This window comes from Aulonocara sp. 'chitande type north' Nkhata Bay, linkage group LG9 (assembly GCF_057382095.1).
Source record: "Aulonocara sp. 'chitande type north' Nkhata Bay isolate Kocher_YH1m ecotype deep benthic linkage group LG9, A_spYH_male_GT1.1, whole genome shotgun sequence".
In the NCBI taxonomy this organism is placed as follows: domain Eukaryota; kingdom Metazoa; phylum Chordata; class Actinopteri; order Cichliformes; family Cichlidae; genus Aulonocara; species Aulonocara sp. 'chitande type north' Nkhata Bay.
Window position 1 is genome coordinate 13,009,402 of NC_141352.1, and position 14,670 is coordinate 13,024,071.

The following is a 14,670-nucleotide window of genomic DNA, read 5'->3' on the forward strand; positions in this document are numbered from 1 at the left end:
GTCACCACCTGAATGCATAGCAACAAAATTCCCATTCCAGTGTGCTGATGTGAATGAGGATTTCTGCCCTGACCTCAGCTCGGGCTTCTTGGCCTCATCGAGGTATTTGACAAGCAAGCGCTCATATCGCTATTGAGCCATGAGGTCACAGAGGAGTTTTTCTGCCAGCGAGGCACCATCTGGTCCCGTCACAGGCAGGAGATAAAGCCTCTGTAACATTTCACATTTCATTAATTTCTATATGCAGCATGTTTCTACAGCATGTGCAGAATCTGAAAGAGAGAGACTGATGTGTAGGCTTTTTCTAAGAGGCTCAGTCATCGTATGACAATGAAGAGAAGTCCAGTCCTTTGAGATGCAAAGAATAAGTAACATTTTATTAAAGATTTTAGTCTTTAAAGAGCTAAAATTTAACACAGCAAATACAAACTGTATAAAAGTGGAGTTAATTTTTATCCTTTAATATTTTTAACAGAGAAAATAACAATATAAAACAAAAGAAAAAAGCTATAATAATACAACACTCAGTCCAAACTGCAACACTCTGTTTAAACACCTGAAAATATAACCATACAAGCAATAAATCTGAACCACATGAGTAGGATAACATTTTTAAAAATATCCTTAAAAATACTGAATTTCCAAGCATAAAAACATGAAACGCTGATGGTTTTTTGTTTGTTTGTTTTTTAAAAAGGGTCATGTTTAATTAAAAGTAATTCATTTAATAATCTTCATATGCTATTGATTAAAAACTGGATTTAACAATGTGTTCAGATGAGCTGAATCTCTACTAGGTTTTAGCTGGATGCTGTAGGTGTGTTCAGGCAGCCATTGTCAGCTTAGCAGAGCTTATGGTGATGCTGCTGTAGGGCTCAGCCTGATGTACAGTCACCTGTCCAGCAGACAGGAGCTCTGTTGGAAGGAAGCGTCACAGAATAGGGCCATTAAACAAGTTACAGAGACCGCACTCTGTGACAGCCTTTGTTACTGTACAATGCAGGGAAGTTTGTGAAAGGTCAGCTTTAATGACACATCAATCCACCTCATTCTTCAAAGCTCTAAAAATCAATAAAATCCATTTCTGTCTTTCCCATACCCAGCAGTTTGTAGAATGTGTCAGTTGCAGTGGAGCGATTGGCCTCAGGGGGCAGCAGAGAGTCAAAGATGACTTCACCAAACCTCTGCAGGCTGAAGGTGATCCAGCTGGAAAAGAAACGTATGTTTTGTTTTTAAATATCTCGAGGAAGTACAGATTACGTTTTTTTAAACAATGATTTCATTTATTAAGAAACCAAGTTACCCAAACCATCCATGTTCTGTGTAAAAATGTGAGAAATCCCTTAAACCAACACGTCTAACAAGGTAAAGTAGGCTAAAAGCACATCATGCCACAATCTAAAGAAAGAGCTAAGAAAAAAAGTCACTGGCATCAGTCAGTCTGGAAAAGGTTACAAAGCCAGTTCTAAAGTCTGGGAACTCCAGTGATCCAAAGTGAGAGCCATTATCCACACATGGAGAAAAACTGTACCAGTAGTGAATCATCCCACGAGTGGCCAGTCTACAAAAATTACTTCAAGAGCACAGCAATGATTCATCCAGGAGGTCGCAAAAGTGACAAGGCCTCATTTGTCTCTGTTGAGGTCAGAGTTCATGATTCAATGACAAGAAAGAGACTGGGCAAAAATGGCACCCAAGGAGAAAACCACTGCTGAGCAAACAGAACACAAAGGCTCAACTCACATCTGTTAAAAAGCATCTTGATGTTCCCAGAGACTTTTGGGAAAACACTCCAATAAAACAATTCTGAAAAGAAGAGTGGGCCAAAATTCCTCGACAGTGATGTGAATGACTCACTATCAGTTATCAATCATGTCTGATTGTAGTTCTTGCTGCCAAGGGTGGTGCAGCCAGTTGTTAAGCTTAGGCGGTTATTTCATTTTTACACAAGGGATATGTAGTTTTGGATAGTTATTCATTTAATAAATAAAATCATAATTTCACCAAACTGCATTTTGTATTTACTTGGGTTGTTTTTGTCAGATATTAAAATCTGAAATGTGAAAATTTACAAAAACTGAAATCATGAAGGGAGCAAATACTTTTTCACAGTATTTGACATTTAAACAAAATCAGTCAGAGATACGTGTCAGACTCATCCCTCAGGTCTGCTGCTTCCTTTCGGTTTAGAATTTCAAAGCAAATGTCCAACAACTTAGAAAGCAGGTCAACCTGTTATGCTGGAGGCAAAAAGTGTATATGCAATTATACATGTTACCGGACATGAATATAATTATAGATGCACTGTGATCAACAGTTTCACTGTCTGACGCATGAACTGAATAAAAATTAGAGTTTTAAACCAGATCAAACCAACAGGGAGACTCCCAGTGTGTAGATGACAGCTCAGTGTAACATCCCTGAAAACACTGAAGACAAGTGTGCATCAAAAGACGAGTGACCCCAACACTGTCACATAAGCAAGGATGTGAAAATGTCTTCAGATGCTGTTTGTTGGCACACACTGGATAAAGATTACGAGTGTTGTTAAGCGTTGTTTTGGCCTGTGTTAGGAAAGGAAAGTCACTGTGTTTCTCTTCATGCAATTCAACCAACACAGCTGAAACTCTGAATAAATAGACTAGTTGTCCTAGTTTTCAAACTGTAGCCATTAATGGTTCACCTTTAAAAGTCTGCCACAGCCTACCTTCAAATACAAAGAGCAGAGTAGCATGTCGTGCCACAAAAACTAATCACCTTGGGGCGATTCTGGCAACAGAGCAGAGTGTGGACTCTTCAGATCTCAACACGAGTGGATATTAGAGCACTAACGCGCATGTGGAGGCTGGGCAGCATTAACAAAGAGCCTGCACTCAGGAGCCAGAAAGGATTAAAAAGTAAAGAAAGATCCTTCAGCATCCTGTATTATCACAGTGACTCTTACATGTTTACCTATGTTGCAACACGTGTCAAACTCCTGCAGTCGGGGCTGTGTGGGCACACCTCCATGACACCTTAAAGCTGATGAGCTAAAGGTGCCACTACACCCTCTGCAGTGGTCGCTTCGCTCGTCTTTATTCCCCACTGTTAAGGTGCAAGAAGCCACTGCGTTATTCTTCTAAACAGTTGCAACATCTCCCCCTGTGTGTTTGTGCGTCTCTGAGCTACTGTGCAGAACTATTATTAAAATAATCATAAAAACGGGCACGATCGTACACTCGGGTCTTGCGCGACCGGCCGATGTGTCACAAAGATCATGTCTCACGACACAGGATGAGATGTAAAAATTATCCCACAACACCCGGCACACAAGCGTCACGGCGAGCATAAAAGCGGCCCGACACAGAGTGGGACAAAGCAAGCAGAGGTGGACAATTTCAAAAGATGTTTGCTGTTTTATAAAGAGTACAGAGAGGCCTGCGCATGTAATCAGCAAGAGACGATCTCTGTTTTCAGGGAATATCATTTCTATTGATATACTGAATATACGAGAAAGAAACCCTCGGAGCTGATAAGAGGCAAGCAGTGTCAGGTAGACCATTTAGATGAGGACTTCCAGATAAACTGCAAACTTAATTTACAATTCAAAACCTTTCCTTGTGCGCCCACTTTCATATGAGCTGCCTGGCTTGTGCTATATATGCAAACCACCTGATCAGAGGCGTTTTTCCCCTTATATTTCCCACACAGCCACTAACATGTTAAGACTTACAAATAAGCACTTTGTTCCCACTTTGCTTTTACATAAGGACTGATGTTGTTTAATCAAATTCGTGCTACAAGCAACTGTCACACTCAGGCTGATGAGCAGGTTGTTAGGAGTTGGCGGTGTGGGCGCCATAATGACAACATATAGTTCAGGATTCACGTGGACCAGATTGTAAAGACAGGCACGTCAATAACATCTATAGGTCTGGTCCACAATGTAACTCTCATTTCAAACAGTGGGCATCAGTGAGACTGAGTTTGACACAGCTGCAAATGTCTTTCATGCATTTCTTGGAGTTACAAAGTATGTTTGTGTGTCAGTGTGAGTGTGTTTGTGCGTGTTTGCTAGCTTATGTTTAGAGCACCTCAGCATGTCCCTGCTGTCTGCGTTAGTCTGAGCCTCGGGCATCTCAATCCTTTCTTCTGCTATGGGCTCCATTGGTTGTTGGACTTCCTCCTGCAGAGACCTGCAGACACACACACACAAACACATAAACACAAACACACAGTGATCTGTTTCTTATGCACCGAGCTGTCCATCTTTCTATCCATCTGAGACTTACCATCTGCTGATGGAAGTAACGGCATCGCTTACTGATCGATCTTCTTTGGACATGTCCAGCATCATATCTGACACAGCTGCTGACACACACAAACACGCAGTGAGTGGCTTTGTGCTCTTAAAAAAATCTAAGTAGTCTGTGTCAAAGATGAGAGTTCTTCTTACATGAGCCCTCTGTGCTTTGCAGTCTTAAATCACTGGGTATCTGAGAAAGAGAGAGAGTAAAGAAATAGAAATGAGGTTTATAATCTGATTTATTTCACCAATGAGCTGAACACACTGAGCTGGCAGGCTACCACTGCGGGCTAGCTGGATACCAGATAAGCCTTATTATTACAACTCTGGCTCCACAAACACCCTCTCAGAATTCAGGATGGCATTACACTGGAGTTTGGTAAGATTACCACTACTTTACATCAAAATCCTCCTCGTCGATGGTTAAATGTACGCAGACCCACCTCCTTCATGGATGAGTCCCTTCTCTTCCTCTCTGCCCTCATTATCTCTCTCTCTTGCTCTGACCCCAATCTCCCCTCCTCCTCTTCTTCCTCCTCCCCTTTCTCTTTTTCTTGTTTGGGCAGGACGGCGAGTGAGGCCTGCTGTTTCCATAGCGTCTGGAGGTCAGAGTGAAGGAGGGCTGTAGATAGGGCAAAAGGCAGACAGGGTGCTATGCCGACAGTTTGTTTTTTTTCTCTACAGCTATAGTTTTTTTTCACTATAGCTGATGACTGTGTTGGAGATTAGTCCCACCTATTAGCATGCAGAGGCCCAGTGAGGCTGAAGCTGATTAGAAACATGCACAACATTTATGTGGCGAACAGACAAGTTGCAGCATTTCTCTTTATTTATTAGGCTTCCTTACATGATGTACAAGGATTCTCTCTAAGGGATTTTATACTGCTCAATCCGTCTGTGCTTTCATTACCTGAGAATAAAAGGCTTAGAAATAATGGTTCGTATTCAGTCAACAGTAACTGTGTAGCTCCTGGTACTTACATCCACAGGGGGCGCTGAAGAGCTGAGTAGGAGTGGCACGCGTGGTCACAGACAGGAAGTCCAGCAACACGTCTGACTGAGAGAAAAAACAAGATTTTAGAGTGAAGGTTCTGGTGCAGCGAGGGAGGGAAACCAATCTCAGCATATCACAGGAATTTAAACATGGCAGGAAGGGAGCAACAAAGAAGGAAGGCAATGAAATCAATAAGCACTATTCCAGTGGGAAGAGAAGGAATAGAAGTGGAGAGCAGGAGTTTAATTAACAGACACCCTGGTGAATAGACACTTTGATGGCAAGACTTTGATTACAGAACAGCAGAGACTGAAAATCGGTCAGTCAACCACTGATCCCCGTCAACTGAACCAGGAACATCCAGTGAAGACGGATTTTAGTATGGAGTCTTTGTGTCTATTGCCTCTTTTCCATTAATACCTACTCTGCTCAGCTCAACTCCATTTTGGTTGTTTTCCACTACAATCGAGTACCACTTTGCTACGTGTGGGTCGTTATAGTAACGCGGACAAAAGTCCCGTGATGTGATTTGCATGTGACACAAACACAATAACAGCGGATGATGATCATCTACCTGCTGCTCAGTGTATGGCTTTTTCAGACTCAGGGACCGCACTGTTTTTTGTGTAGCTCTCGTGACGCCAATGACTGGCCAACTGTTGGCATGCAGTCTGTTGACGACATATTTTCGGATTGCCTCGGATCACCTGAAATCCGACAGGAGGTAACAAAAAGCCTAATGGAAAGCCCTAAAAAATGGATTGAGTCAAGTCGAGTAGAGACTCATGGAAAAAGTCTACATGTGTCTGAGAAGAAAAGAAGCTGTTAAATGTGTACATAACTCCAGCAGTTATGTGATGCAAACTGTCATTCAAAATCTGAAATATTTAGACTGAATTCATTCAGATAAATCTTTAAAAGTTCAGTGATGTCATCTTATTCTAACTACCAGTGTGAGCGTCTCGGCCCTCGGGTTCCCGATCTGCTCCTCCATCACTCTTTCAGATATCTGGACCTGAGGGTCTGCAAAGACCAGCTGACGCCTGCGTCTTCCACCGCGCTTCCTTAGAGGAGGAGCAGCCACCTGGTGGCACAGCAACAATCATACGTTTACAGTGCAATGACTTAACAGTCCAGAGTACGCATACTGGAAAATATGCAGCTCCATGTTGACACACCCGCACATGCTTTCTATTATTTGTTTCTAAAACAAAACAAACTGCTCGTGAGTCACTGGGCTACGGGTGTCATAAAAACAAGCTGTCATCACAGTGTTTCCTACACAATCATCGTTCAATAGCCTAAAAATAAAACATAGTTTTAATAGCTGTTTTTCCATCAACAAAATCCAGAGCCTTTCAGATACATCCCACACAGACACACCGGAAATCTTTTACTTTCTCACAAAACAGTAAAAGTGAGCAGTCCTCCTTATCCCACCTCATCACAGGGCCTTTCTGTCGTTCGGTCCCCCTCTCTCCCAGATGCCCCAGAGGGTGGAGATGGCATGGCAACTTGTACAGGGGTCATCTCTAGGGCAATGGTTGCCAAAGGAACTGCCATAGGCTGACCTGTCTCCTCGTCCAGCAGCCACACACTGTCCCGGTCTGTCCCCAACACCACCTCCTCCTCCAGCCTGGAAACACACACGTAGCACCACACTGAAAATGTTCATGAGACGAAAACTGTTATCACACCTTTGAGACACACATAAATATTCCTGTAAGTCTGCGGTCTATTTTCTGTGCACGGGCCGTAACAGCCAGTGGAAACACAAACCATGTTTGTCACTTTTGTTTCTAACCAGGACTCACTGATCAGCAGAAGACATGGCTCCTTTCCAGCTGCTCTCCTCTGTCTGCTCCTCTGCATCTGTTTAACACGTGTTGTAAACAACGCTCAGAGAAACAAGACACATACAAACTAACAGTTTTCACCAAATGACCCAAACTAATGAATCAAGTGGCTTAAATCTATTCTAATAAGACCCTAAAAAATCCTTTTCTACTCTCTCACTCATGTTTTAACAGAGAAAATTGGAACTAAATACAAGCTACTCACATGTTGTCCTGTCTTTTATAATTTTTGTCAGAGCAGAAGAGGCGATCTAAAGTTTCTGCCTCTCTGCTCTCCAATGAAACCAACCAGTTTCCAGAAAATAAATGTTTTCTTTCTGGTAGCAAAAGCACTCATGGGGTCAGAGCGGCTCTTTTTCCAATTATAGCCGTGGCACAAAGAATTTGACCCGGCTGATGGGGGCAGTCACATTACAACAGGCTTTCTCCTGACTCAGAATGGGGTCTTGTTGTAGGTGACCACATGCTTACAGTAAAGTAAATAAGTTCCGGTTTTGGCAGAAATCGATGCCTTTTCCTGTTATTTCTCAGGATTTCATAAACAAAAACGTCTTCAAGGCTTGGAATTAATGAAGCTAGCTTCAAATGAGGGTGATCTGTCTTTGCCACTCCTAAAACCTCTTAGAAGACAGTGCCAAAAATTTCCTCTAGGCAGAGAAAATACCCTGTGCAAGAGAGGGACGTGTTGCAGAGCTGATAAGAATTTCTGCAAAGCTAAAACATGATGTCAGGCTAAACACATAAAACCCTGTTATATGTGCACAGTGCTTATCACAGAGGACAATCAATGAGTCTGACAGAAACACCTTTATGGAACTGGTCAGCTTGGTCCATCAACAAGTCAATCTCTCTGGCTGTAGCTTCAGGAAGATCAGCTCCCTCGAAATCCTGACACAGAAAATGTAAGACGCGTGAATGAAAGACAGAAATAAAAATACAGCAGCAGCAACAGAGCTGAGAGTACAGATATTACCATGTTTCTGCCTGCATAGCAAAACTAAACTCATGAGACTGACAGTGCAACAGGGATGTGAGCAGCATGTCTCTGTGAGCAAACTGTGCACACAGGCCGATCTCAACAAGCCAAAATGGATATCATCAGCTGATGCGGTTCATGAGGGCCATCGGCAGTCTCTAAGTGACAGAGCGAGGAGGCTAATACTGTGTGATGGTCCTGCTCGACTTACAGTAGGGAAACACATCCCTCTGCCTTCTTTTCTCTGTCTGTCATTTTGATCCACATTTCCTCACAACACTCACCTCACTTTATCTTATACACACTGGATTGGTTTGAGCACTTCAAAATAAGAGTTCTTATAAATATCTGGCCTTGTTTAACAGTAAACATCTTTCTCACAAGAGCATGTGACAGTGTACTACATCTTCTGCCTTTGATGCTGCTCCCTCGTCACAAAGCATGAGGCACACAGGAAGCAGGCTTCTAGCTTGTGACAAAGATGTTAACTGGAGATGTTGTGGGCACACGGTCCACATCCTGGCTCAGTGATTCACCAGGACGCCTGCTGTAACTAAAAATGATGACTGGGGTGTTTCTTGTCCCCGCACTATGACAGAGAGTTTACCTCAGCAGTGGTGATGATGAAGTGCTCCTTCTCAGTTAGAGTGATGGCAGCTGGAGGTGACCTGAAACCTGGTTTAACATTGCAGGAGGAATTAGGAGCACAAGGATGTGAGAGTAGCTGAGATTCAAATGGGGAGCAGCTACAGCTTTTTAAAATGCCAGAGTTTTCATCTCACCTCGTGTGGTGTGGGGACTGAGCACCAGGGAGTGCTGTGAACCAACATCTTCAATCACAAACCCCGCCTGGAAGCGCACATCACAAACACGTAACAAACACTTATGATGCAGTGCAGCAATCCTTTAAATCCATATAACATTGACTCATTCTACTCATTACAGATTATGAGGACAAAGTTCAAGTCCAGGTCTGCCAGATTTACATCACCCACACTCAGCAAAGAGTTATTCACTGTGATTTAACTGACTCAACACTATGAAGTATTGTAAGCAGGGAGAAATATAGTGCACAACCCCATTGCCACACGACTCGGGGTGTAAATAAAACCAGAATGCAATGACTTGCAAATCTCACAAACCCATATTTTATTCACAGTAGCAGTAATATAGTAATATACCAAATGTTTAAAATGAGAGAATGCAACAATTCAGGAAAAAAATCATTTCATGGCAGCAACATGTTTCAAAAAAGTTGTTACAGGGCCACGTTTAGCGCTGTGTATCATCCCCTCATCTTTTAACAGTCTGTAAACATCTGGTAGCTGAGGAGAGCAGCTGCTGGACTTTTTGGAGAGGAATACAGTCCTGACAGTCCGGGGTCTTCTGTCGTATTTCTCCTGATGTGCCAAATGTTTCCATTTGCTCTAAAACCTGTTTACACCCTTCAACACTGATGGTGTCTTTACAGGTGTGCAAGGTGCCAATACTATAGGCACTAATGCCATCAAAGATGGCTTTTGAACCGAGTGTTGATAACAACCCAGATGATTCCTCTTCTCTTTAATCTGAACTATAGGGCATCTATAACAGAATAATTTCATTTTAAATGAGCTTTGGCCAAGAGAAGCGCAGGGTCACGTTCATGTGGGGCTTCTTCTTGTCACGATAAGAACTTTAACCTGCATTTTAGAGGGGCATGGTGAATTGTGCTCACAGACGTGCCTGTTTTAATGCAGTGAGACCTGAGGCTCTGAAGATCATCTCATGGGCATCCCATACTAATTTTGACCCTTGCACACACAGATTTCTCCAGGATCTCTTAATCTTTTGAGTATTATGATTATGTACTGTAGATGATGAAATATATGGTGAAAAGTTTTTTTTCTGAAGTTGTTCTGCAGAAACCTCTTTAAGATGCATTTTTTATACCCAGTCACATTGCTCACTAGGTAACTTCTTAACTGCAAAATGTTCCTCCAGCGGTTTCTTTATTGTACCTCTTACTTACTCAGTGCTTTTCCAGCCTTTTGTTGCCCCATGCCAACTTCTCTGAGACATGTCGCTGCCGTAAAAATTCAAAATGAGGTGTTATCCTTCACGAAATAATAAAATCTCTTAGTTTAAACATTTGATATGTTTTCTGTGATCTATTGTGAATAAAATGTGGTTTTATGAGATTTGTAAATCACTGCATTTCCCCCCCAGTTTCGTCACTCATCCAAGTGACTTCTTCAGTCTCAGCTGACTGGAGGTTTCCCCAACCTTATAGACAGTACATTTGCACAATAACTGAAACCAGCCCACTGAATGAACAATGGGCAGCTCCTTGATCATTAATATGCTAATTGTCATGACCGTTGATCAAAAAACACTGATCAAAGCCCATTTGTAAACATTACCATAAAACAATAATCCAAGTAAATGGTGCATGTGTAATTTGTGGTAACAAACAAACAAAACTGTGTGAAATAACAGTAAGTTCTGCATTTATATGGCCAGTCACAATTTCAGGACATCAGATGTTTGTCTGTGTGTTAGGATAAGGACTAAATGTCACAAATAGTCTTGCATATGAAGCTCAACACTGAACTGATCTTTACAAGTCAAAAGATTTTTTTGGAAACAGGAGTTCGCCTGCATGTGTGAAATCCTGCAAGCTTCTATTATTATGATTCATGGTAAATCTAATCATTATTGTAATAGTAGCAGCTACTGCTGCCTCTCACCTGCATGCTTACAGAGCGTGACCTTCAACACTGACTGCAGTCCCTCTGTAGCAAACCTGACATATTACAGAGGCATGCATATATAATACTGGTGTATAATGGTGGGTGTATGTACCTGGGGTAATTTGTATGGGCTGGGTAGCTGGTGAGATTCCATGATACCAAAGAAGGGATCCTGAGCTCCTTCTGCCTCCTCCATCATGTACAGGATGTCAGGTATATCCAAAGCATTCCTACAGTGTGATACGCCAATGTTATTACTCAACATATTCAAACACTGCACACATTTTAGAATTTGCAGTTTCTAATAATATAAAATATCACTGGAATAAGACTAGAGCTCCTTCATATCGCACAAAATGGATTAATAAATAGCAAAGTGCATAACGTTACTGCTGTTCCATAATGTGGCTTATGAAACATTGATGAAGCTATTTAAAGGGAAGGAGAGCCATTTGTCCACTAATTTAAACACCATATTCTCCATTTTACTGTTTATTACTCCAAACAATCTGTTTGTCATCTCATAAATATTCAACAACAAGCCTGTGAGCTCACACTTCCCCAAACAGCTAAAACTTCCTGACAGTTCTGCTAATTTTTTTTCAGATGCCGCAAGAGACAAAACTTTCTTCCCCTGTGGATTAGCACACTGTGCGTGCATACACAGACCTGCCAGATTCAGCCATGTCTATAGGCACACATCTTTTACAGCGCAGCAGGCGGTCTATGGTTTGTTGAACCTCGTCTGGAAAACAGAAAAATTATGCACACGACTCGTACAAAAAAAAACAGAGATGCAAGAAGAGGCATCACATTTAAGTTAACAGTGACAAATGTACTAAAGGTCACTTCAAGCTAACATGTGTATTCAACATCCTCATTGATAAAAGGTACTAAGAGTATTTAGGTTGCCTGTACCGGCAACCTGTCCAGGATGTACCCAACCTCTCCCCCAAAGCCAGGATTGCCTCCAGCCTCATAGGACCTTCAACTGAATAAGCATATAAAAAAATGGATGTCTGGAAAAATAAAAATGAGCATGGAGGATGTTTGTGTCCCATTTTACAATGACCATACCAAACTCCACTAAGCCCTGCTTAATAATGCCATATAAACATCATACCCACACACTTGGAGGTTTTATTGTACTGGTGGGTGAAATTAAATGCCACTGCAGACAATGGCTGCTTTCTTGGCATCTCCTCCTGCTGATCATCCTGCATTATGTTTCACCATTTTCATCAACCATGACAGCAGCATGATTGCGAATCTGTCGGATGCAATATCATCGTCAGGCTGCAATTTGAGACCTGATGAATCGAGACTGTTGCGCTGTGTTTGATGATGTTGCTTTCATTAGTTCCATATTGGCTTCTAAATCACACTTATCAGGGGGAGCTGGGATGATAGCATTGTTTTGGTTTTTGCACCAAAACAGTTTTCATGACACAGAGAGAAGGTGACGAACACAATCTGTCTGATGTGTTTTGCATAAAGTAAACAAGCTGGGCTTTTTTCCCCAGTTAACATCAATCATGAAAAATAATGAAGCTGCTCTGTTTTTGCTTTTGGTTTATTTGAGTTAGTGTTTTTTGTTGGGGTTTTTTGGTTCAATTGAAAATCATTTTGCCAACCAACTCCCTTTTTTTTGCTAATCCTATATAAGCAATCTACCATGAAATGATTCCCATTTATTTTTTAATCCATGTTAGTCATCTCCTCAGTGTTTTGTATACACTTTCAAATTTGACAACTACTGCAGTGACTCAACTTGCAGCATAGTGTGTAGGGAAAGCAGAGGAATGTCATGGCTGATCACACGATTTCAGTTTCTCTTGTTTCTGCTGTCTTGCTGTTTGTTCCTCACCAAGCAAGAAGCCACACTGCCTGTGGTAGACTACAACCACTCCGTACTGCAGCTGAGAGGACAGGTACAGAGAGAACCGAGGCCTGGGCAGGCTGGGTTGTGGTGGAGGAACCTGTGCCGTCACATAGTCCAAAATCTCCCCGCTGTAAACATTCAAAATGAGGCAGATGAATCTTGACTAAATGTGCACAGTAAAACTTAGCTGCACAATTTACTGGCAAATGGAGATGTAGTGAAGTGCTAAGTTTGAACTAAGTAACCTAAACTAGTCTAAACCTTTGCTAATCTACTTTAGCAATTTTATCAGGCTTGCTATACAAAAACATGCACATTCATACCAGGTCCGCTTGACATTGACTCTCAGAAGCTCTCTGCGGGTCACCCTGATGCCTTTAGTGGCTGCTAACCTGAATAACAAAACACATTTACAAAATTTAGACATAACAGTTAGCTAGTCGGGAGGTAATGTCCATCAGGACTTCTTGCTAATGGCTTTGAAGCAACATGTAGACTCACCAAATTGTGGAAAAACATCCAGAATGTCGCTGGAGCACATTGGGGTAGTAAAACATTTCGTCTTATCTGTCAATAAAAATGCAAGAAGTTAAAGAAAAGAGGACCAAGTTTAGGAACTAGATTAAAACACCAATCTTTGCCGAAATTTAAGTCTCGGTTTCCCGCCTCAAAACATGCTCCACCAATCCGGTTTCAGATTCAGGACACGATAGTAAACACCCATGATGCGTTCAAGTACTAAAAATAAATCCATTGCTGCATAAATAAATGTAAGATGAGTAGTTATGTTAGACTTTACCCGTTTAAAGAAAAACTAACATAGAGCCTTACAATTAAAAAGGGCATCAAATTACTCTAAAACTGATGATTAAGACTGATAGCAGTACTCAAGTACTATATGGCTTTAGGTTTTACTTGTTCCCATTTAATGTAATATTATATAACTCTGCTCCCTTTGTGAACAAATGGATTTTTTTGTTTTTATTTTTGTTTTATTTATTTCACAGCCATACTAGTTACAAACACTAAAACTTTAAAATGCAAAGTATTTGAACTGACTATATTTGTGTTTTTTATAATCATAATATAATTGCCTGAAGCACACACATTTGTATGTTCCCTGTGTAGGGCACACTGAGTGCCAACAGGTATATGGGGTATACAAACATTTTATACAACAGTTCAACCAAGCACAGAATGAAGTGTCATAATGTATAATAGCACTGTAGCACATGCATGTATATTTGTATGTTCCCTATCTGTATACTTGCTAGTATTTAAAAAATATTAAAACATTTTATATAAAGTTTTCATAGTTACTAAACAATATATAAATTATAGCACCTAGACTGTGATGGCATAGCATAGGAAAGTATAGAAAGTTCAGTTTTGTTGAGTTATCATGCCATTATTTTGATAAAGATTAAAAATATAGCTTTAGAGCAAAATTATCCTCTTTCAGAGAATGGTACTTTAATTATGCTTTTGCTGCTAACATTTCTATAATTTATTAAGTAATAAGTAATGCAATATATAATCATGTAATGTTGAAAAATTATTCCTATTCTTAGTCCTAATATGAAGACACATTAAAATCAATATAACTGAACTGTGAGTCAGTTTTCAAATGCTTTTGTTTGGCTTTTATTTCTCAGAGAATGTTGCTGATTTTCCAGGAACTTCTCTAGACTGGTCCCTATTTCATCCCATTTAAAAAAAAATCCTGGAAACGCCCGTGAATTTTACACTTAGTATTAAAATAATTTTAAAAAATTAATTTGATAAACTGTTGTTAGACGTGACTTTACCAACACTTACAATTACTTAAAAATTTTAGGTTTCTATTTTCACTTTAGCTGAAAATAAGAGGAAATTGTGACGTCACCCCCTTCATGGGTAGTGTTGAATGATTGGCCACGCCTCTGTGCGCGAGGGAGGCAGGCTG

At 40.9% G+C, this 14,670-nt stretch overlaps 1 protein-coding gene across 2 annotated transcripts; it reads right to left on the minus strand.

Annotated features, from left to right (window-relative positions):
- Positions 1–685: 685 nt before the first annotated feature.
- Positions 686–13,402, minus strand: rec8b (REC8 meiotic recombination protein b). 2 transcript variants are annotated; one of them, XM_086305921.1, is made up of 18 exons: positions 13,227–13,402; positions 13,049–13,117; positions 12,711–12,853; positions 11,513–11,588; positions 10,956–11,073; positions 8,894–8,960; positions 8,719–8,786; positions 7,942–8,023; positions 7,094–7,151; positions 6,720–6,915; positions 6,229–6,363; positions 5,267–5,342; positions 4,729–4,907; positions 4,436–4,475; positions 4,272–4,347; positions 4,074–4,175; positions 1,100–1,206; positions 686–915 (listed from the first exon to the last, which is right to left on the minus strand). In XM_086305921.1, exons 1-18 carry the CDS (start codon positions 13,280–13,282, stop codon positions 824–826), a joined length of 1,740 nt encoding a protein of 579 aa, XP_086162047.1. In that variant the 5' UTR covers positions 13,283–13,402; the 3' UTR covers positions 686–823. The 2 variants fall into 2 exon arrangements, with proteins under 2 accessions (XP_086162047.1, XP_086162046.1); XM_086305920.1 differs by having other exon boundaries at positions 4,272–4,350.
- Positions 13,403–14,670: the final 1,268 nt, after the last annotated feature.

Excerpts from the sequence above, each read along its gene's own strand:
- rec8b (XM_086305920.1), bottom strand. The coding sequence starts at position 13,282 with ATGTTTTACTACCCCAATGTGCTCCAGCGACATTCTGGATGTTTTTCC. Across the intron at positions 8,787-8,893 it reads CAGTCCCCACACCACACGAG|GTTTCAGGTCACCTCCAGCT; the intron begins GTGAGATGAAAA and ends ATGTTAAACCAG. Across the intron at positions 1,207-4,073 it reads GACAGCAGGGACATGCTGAG|CTGGATCACCTTCAGCCTGC; the intron begins GTGCTCTAAACA and ends TTTCTTTTCCAG.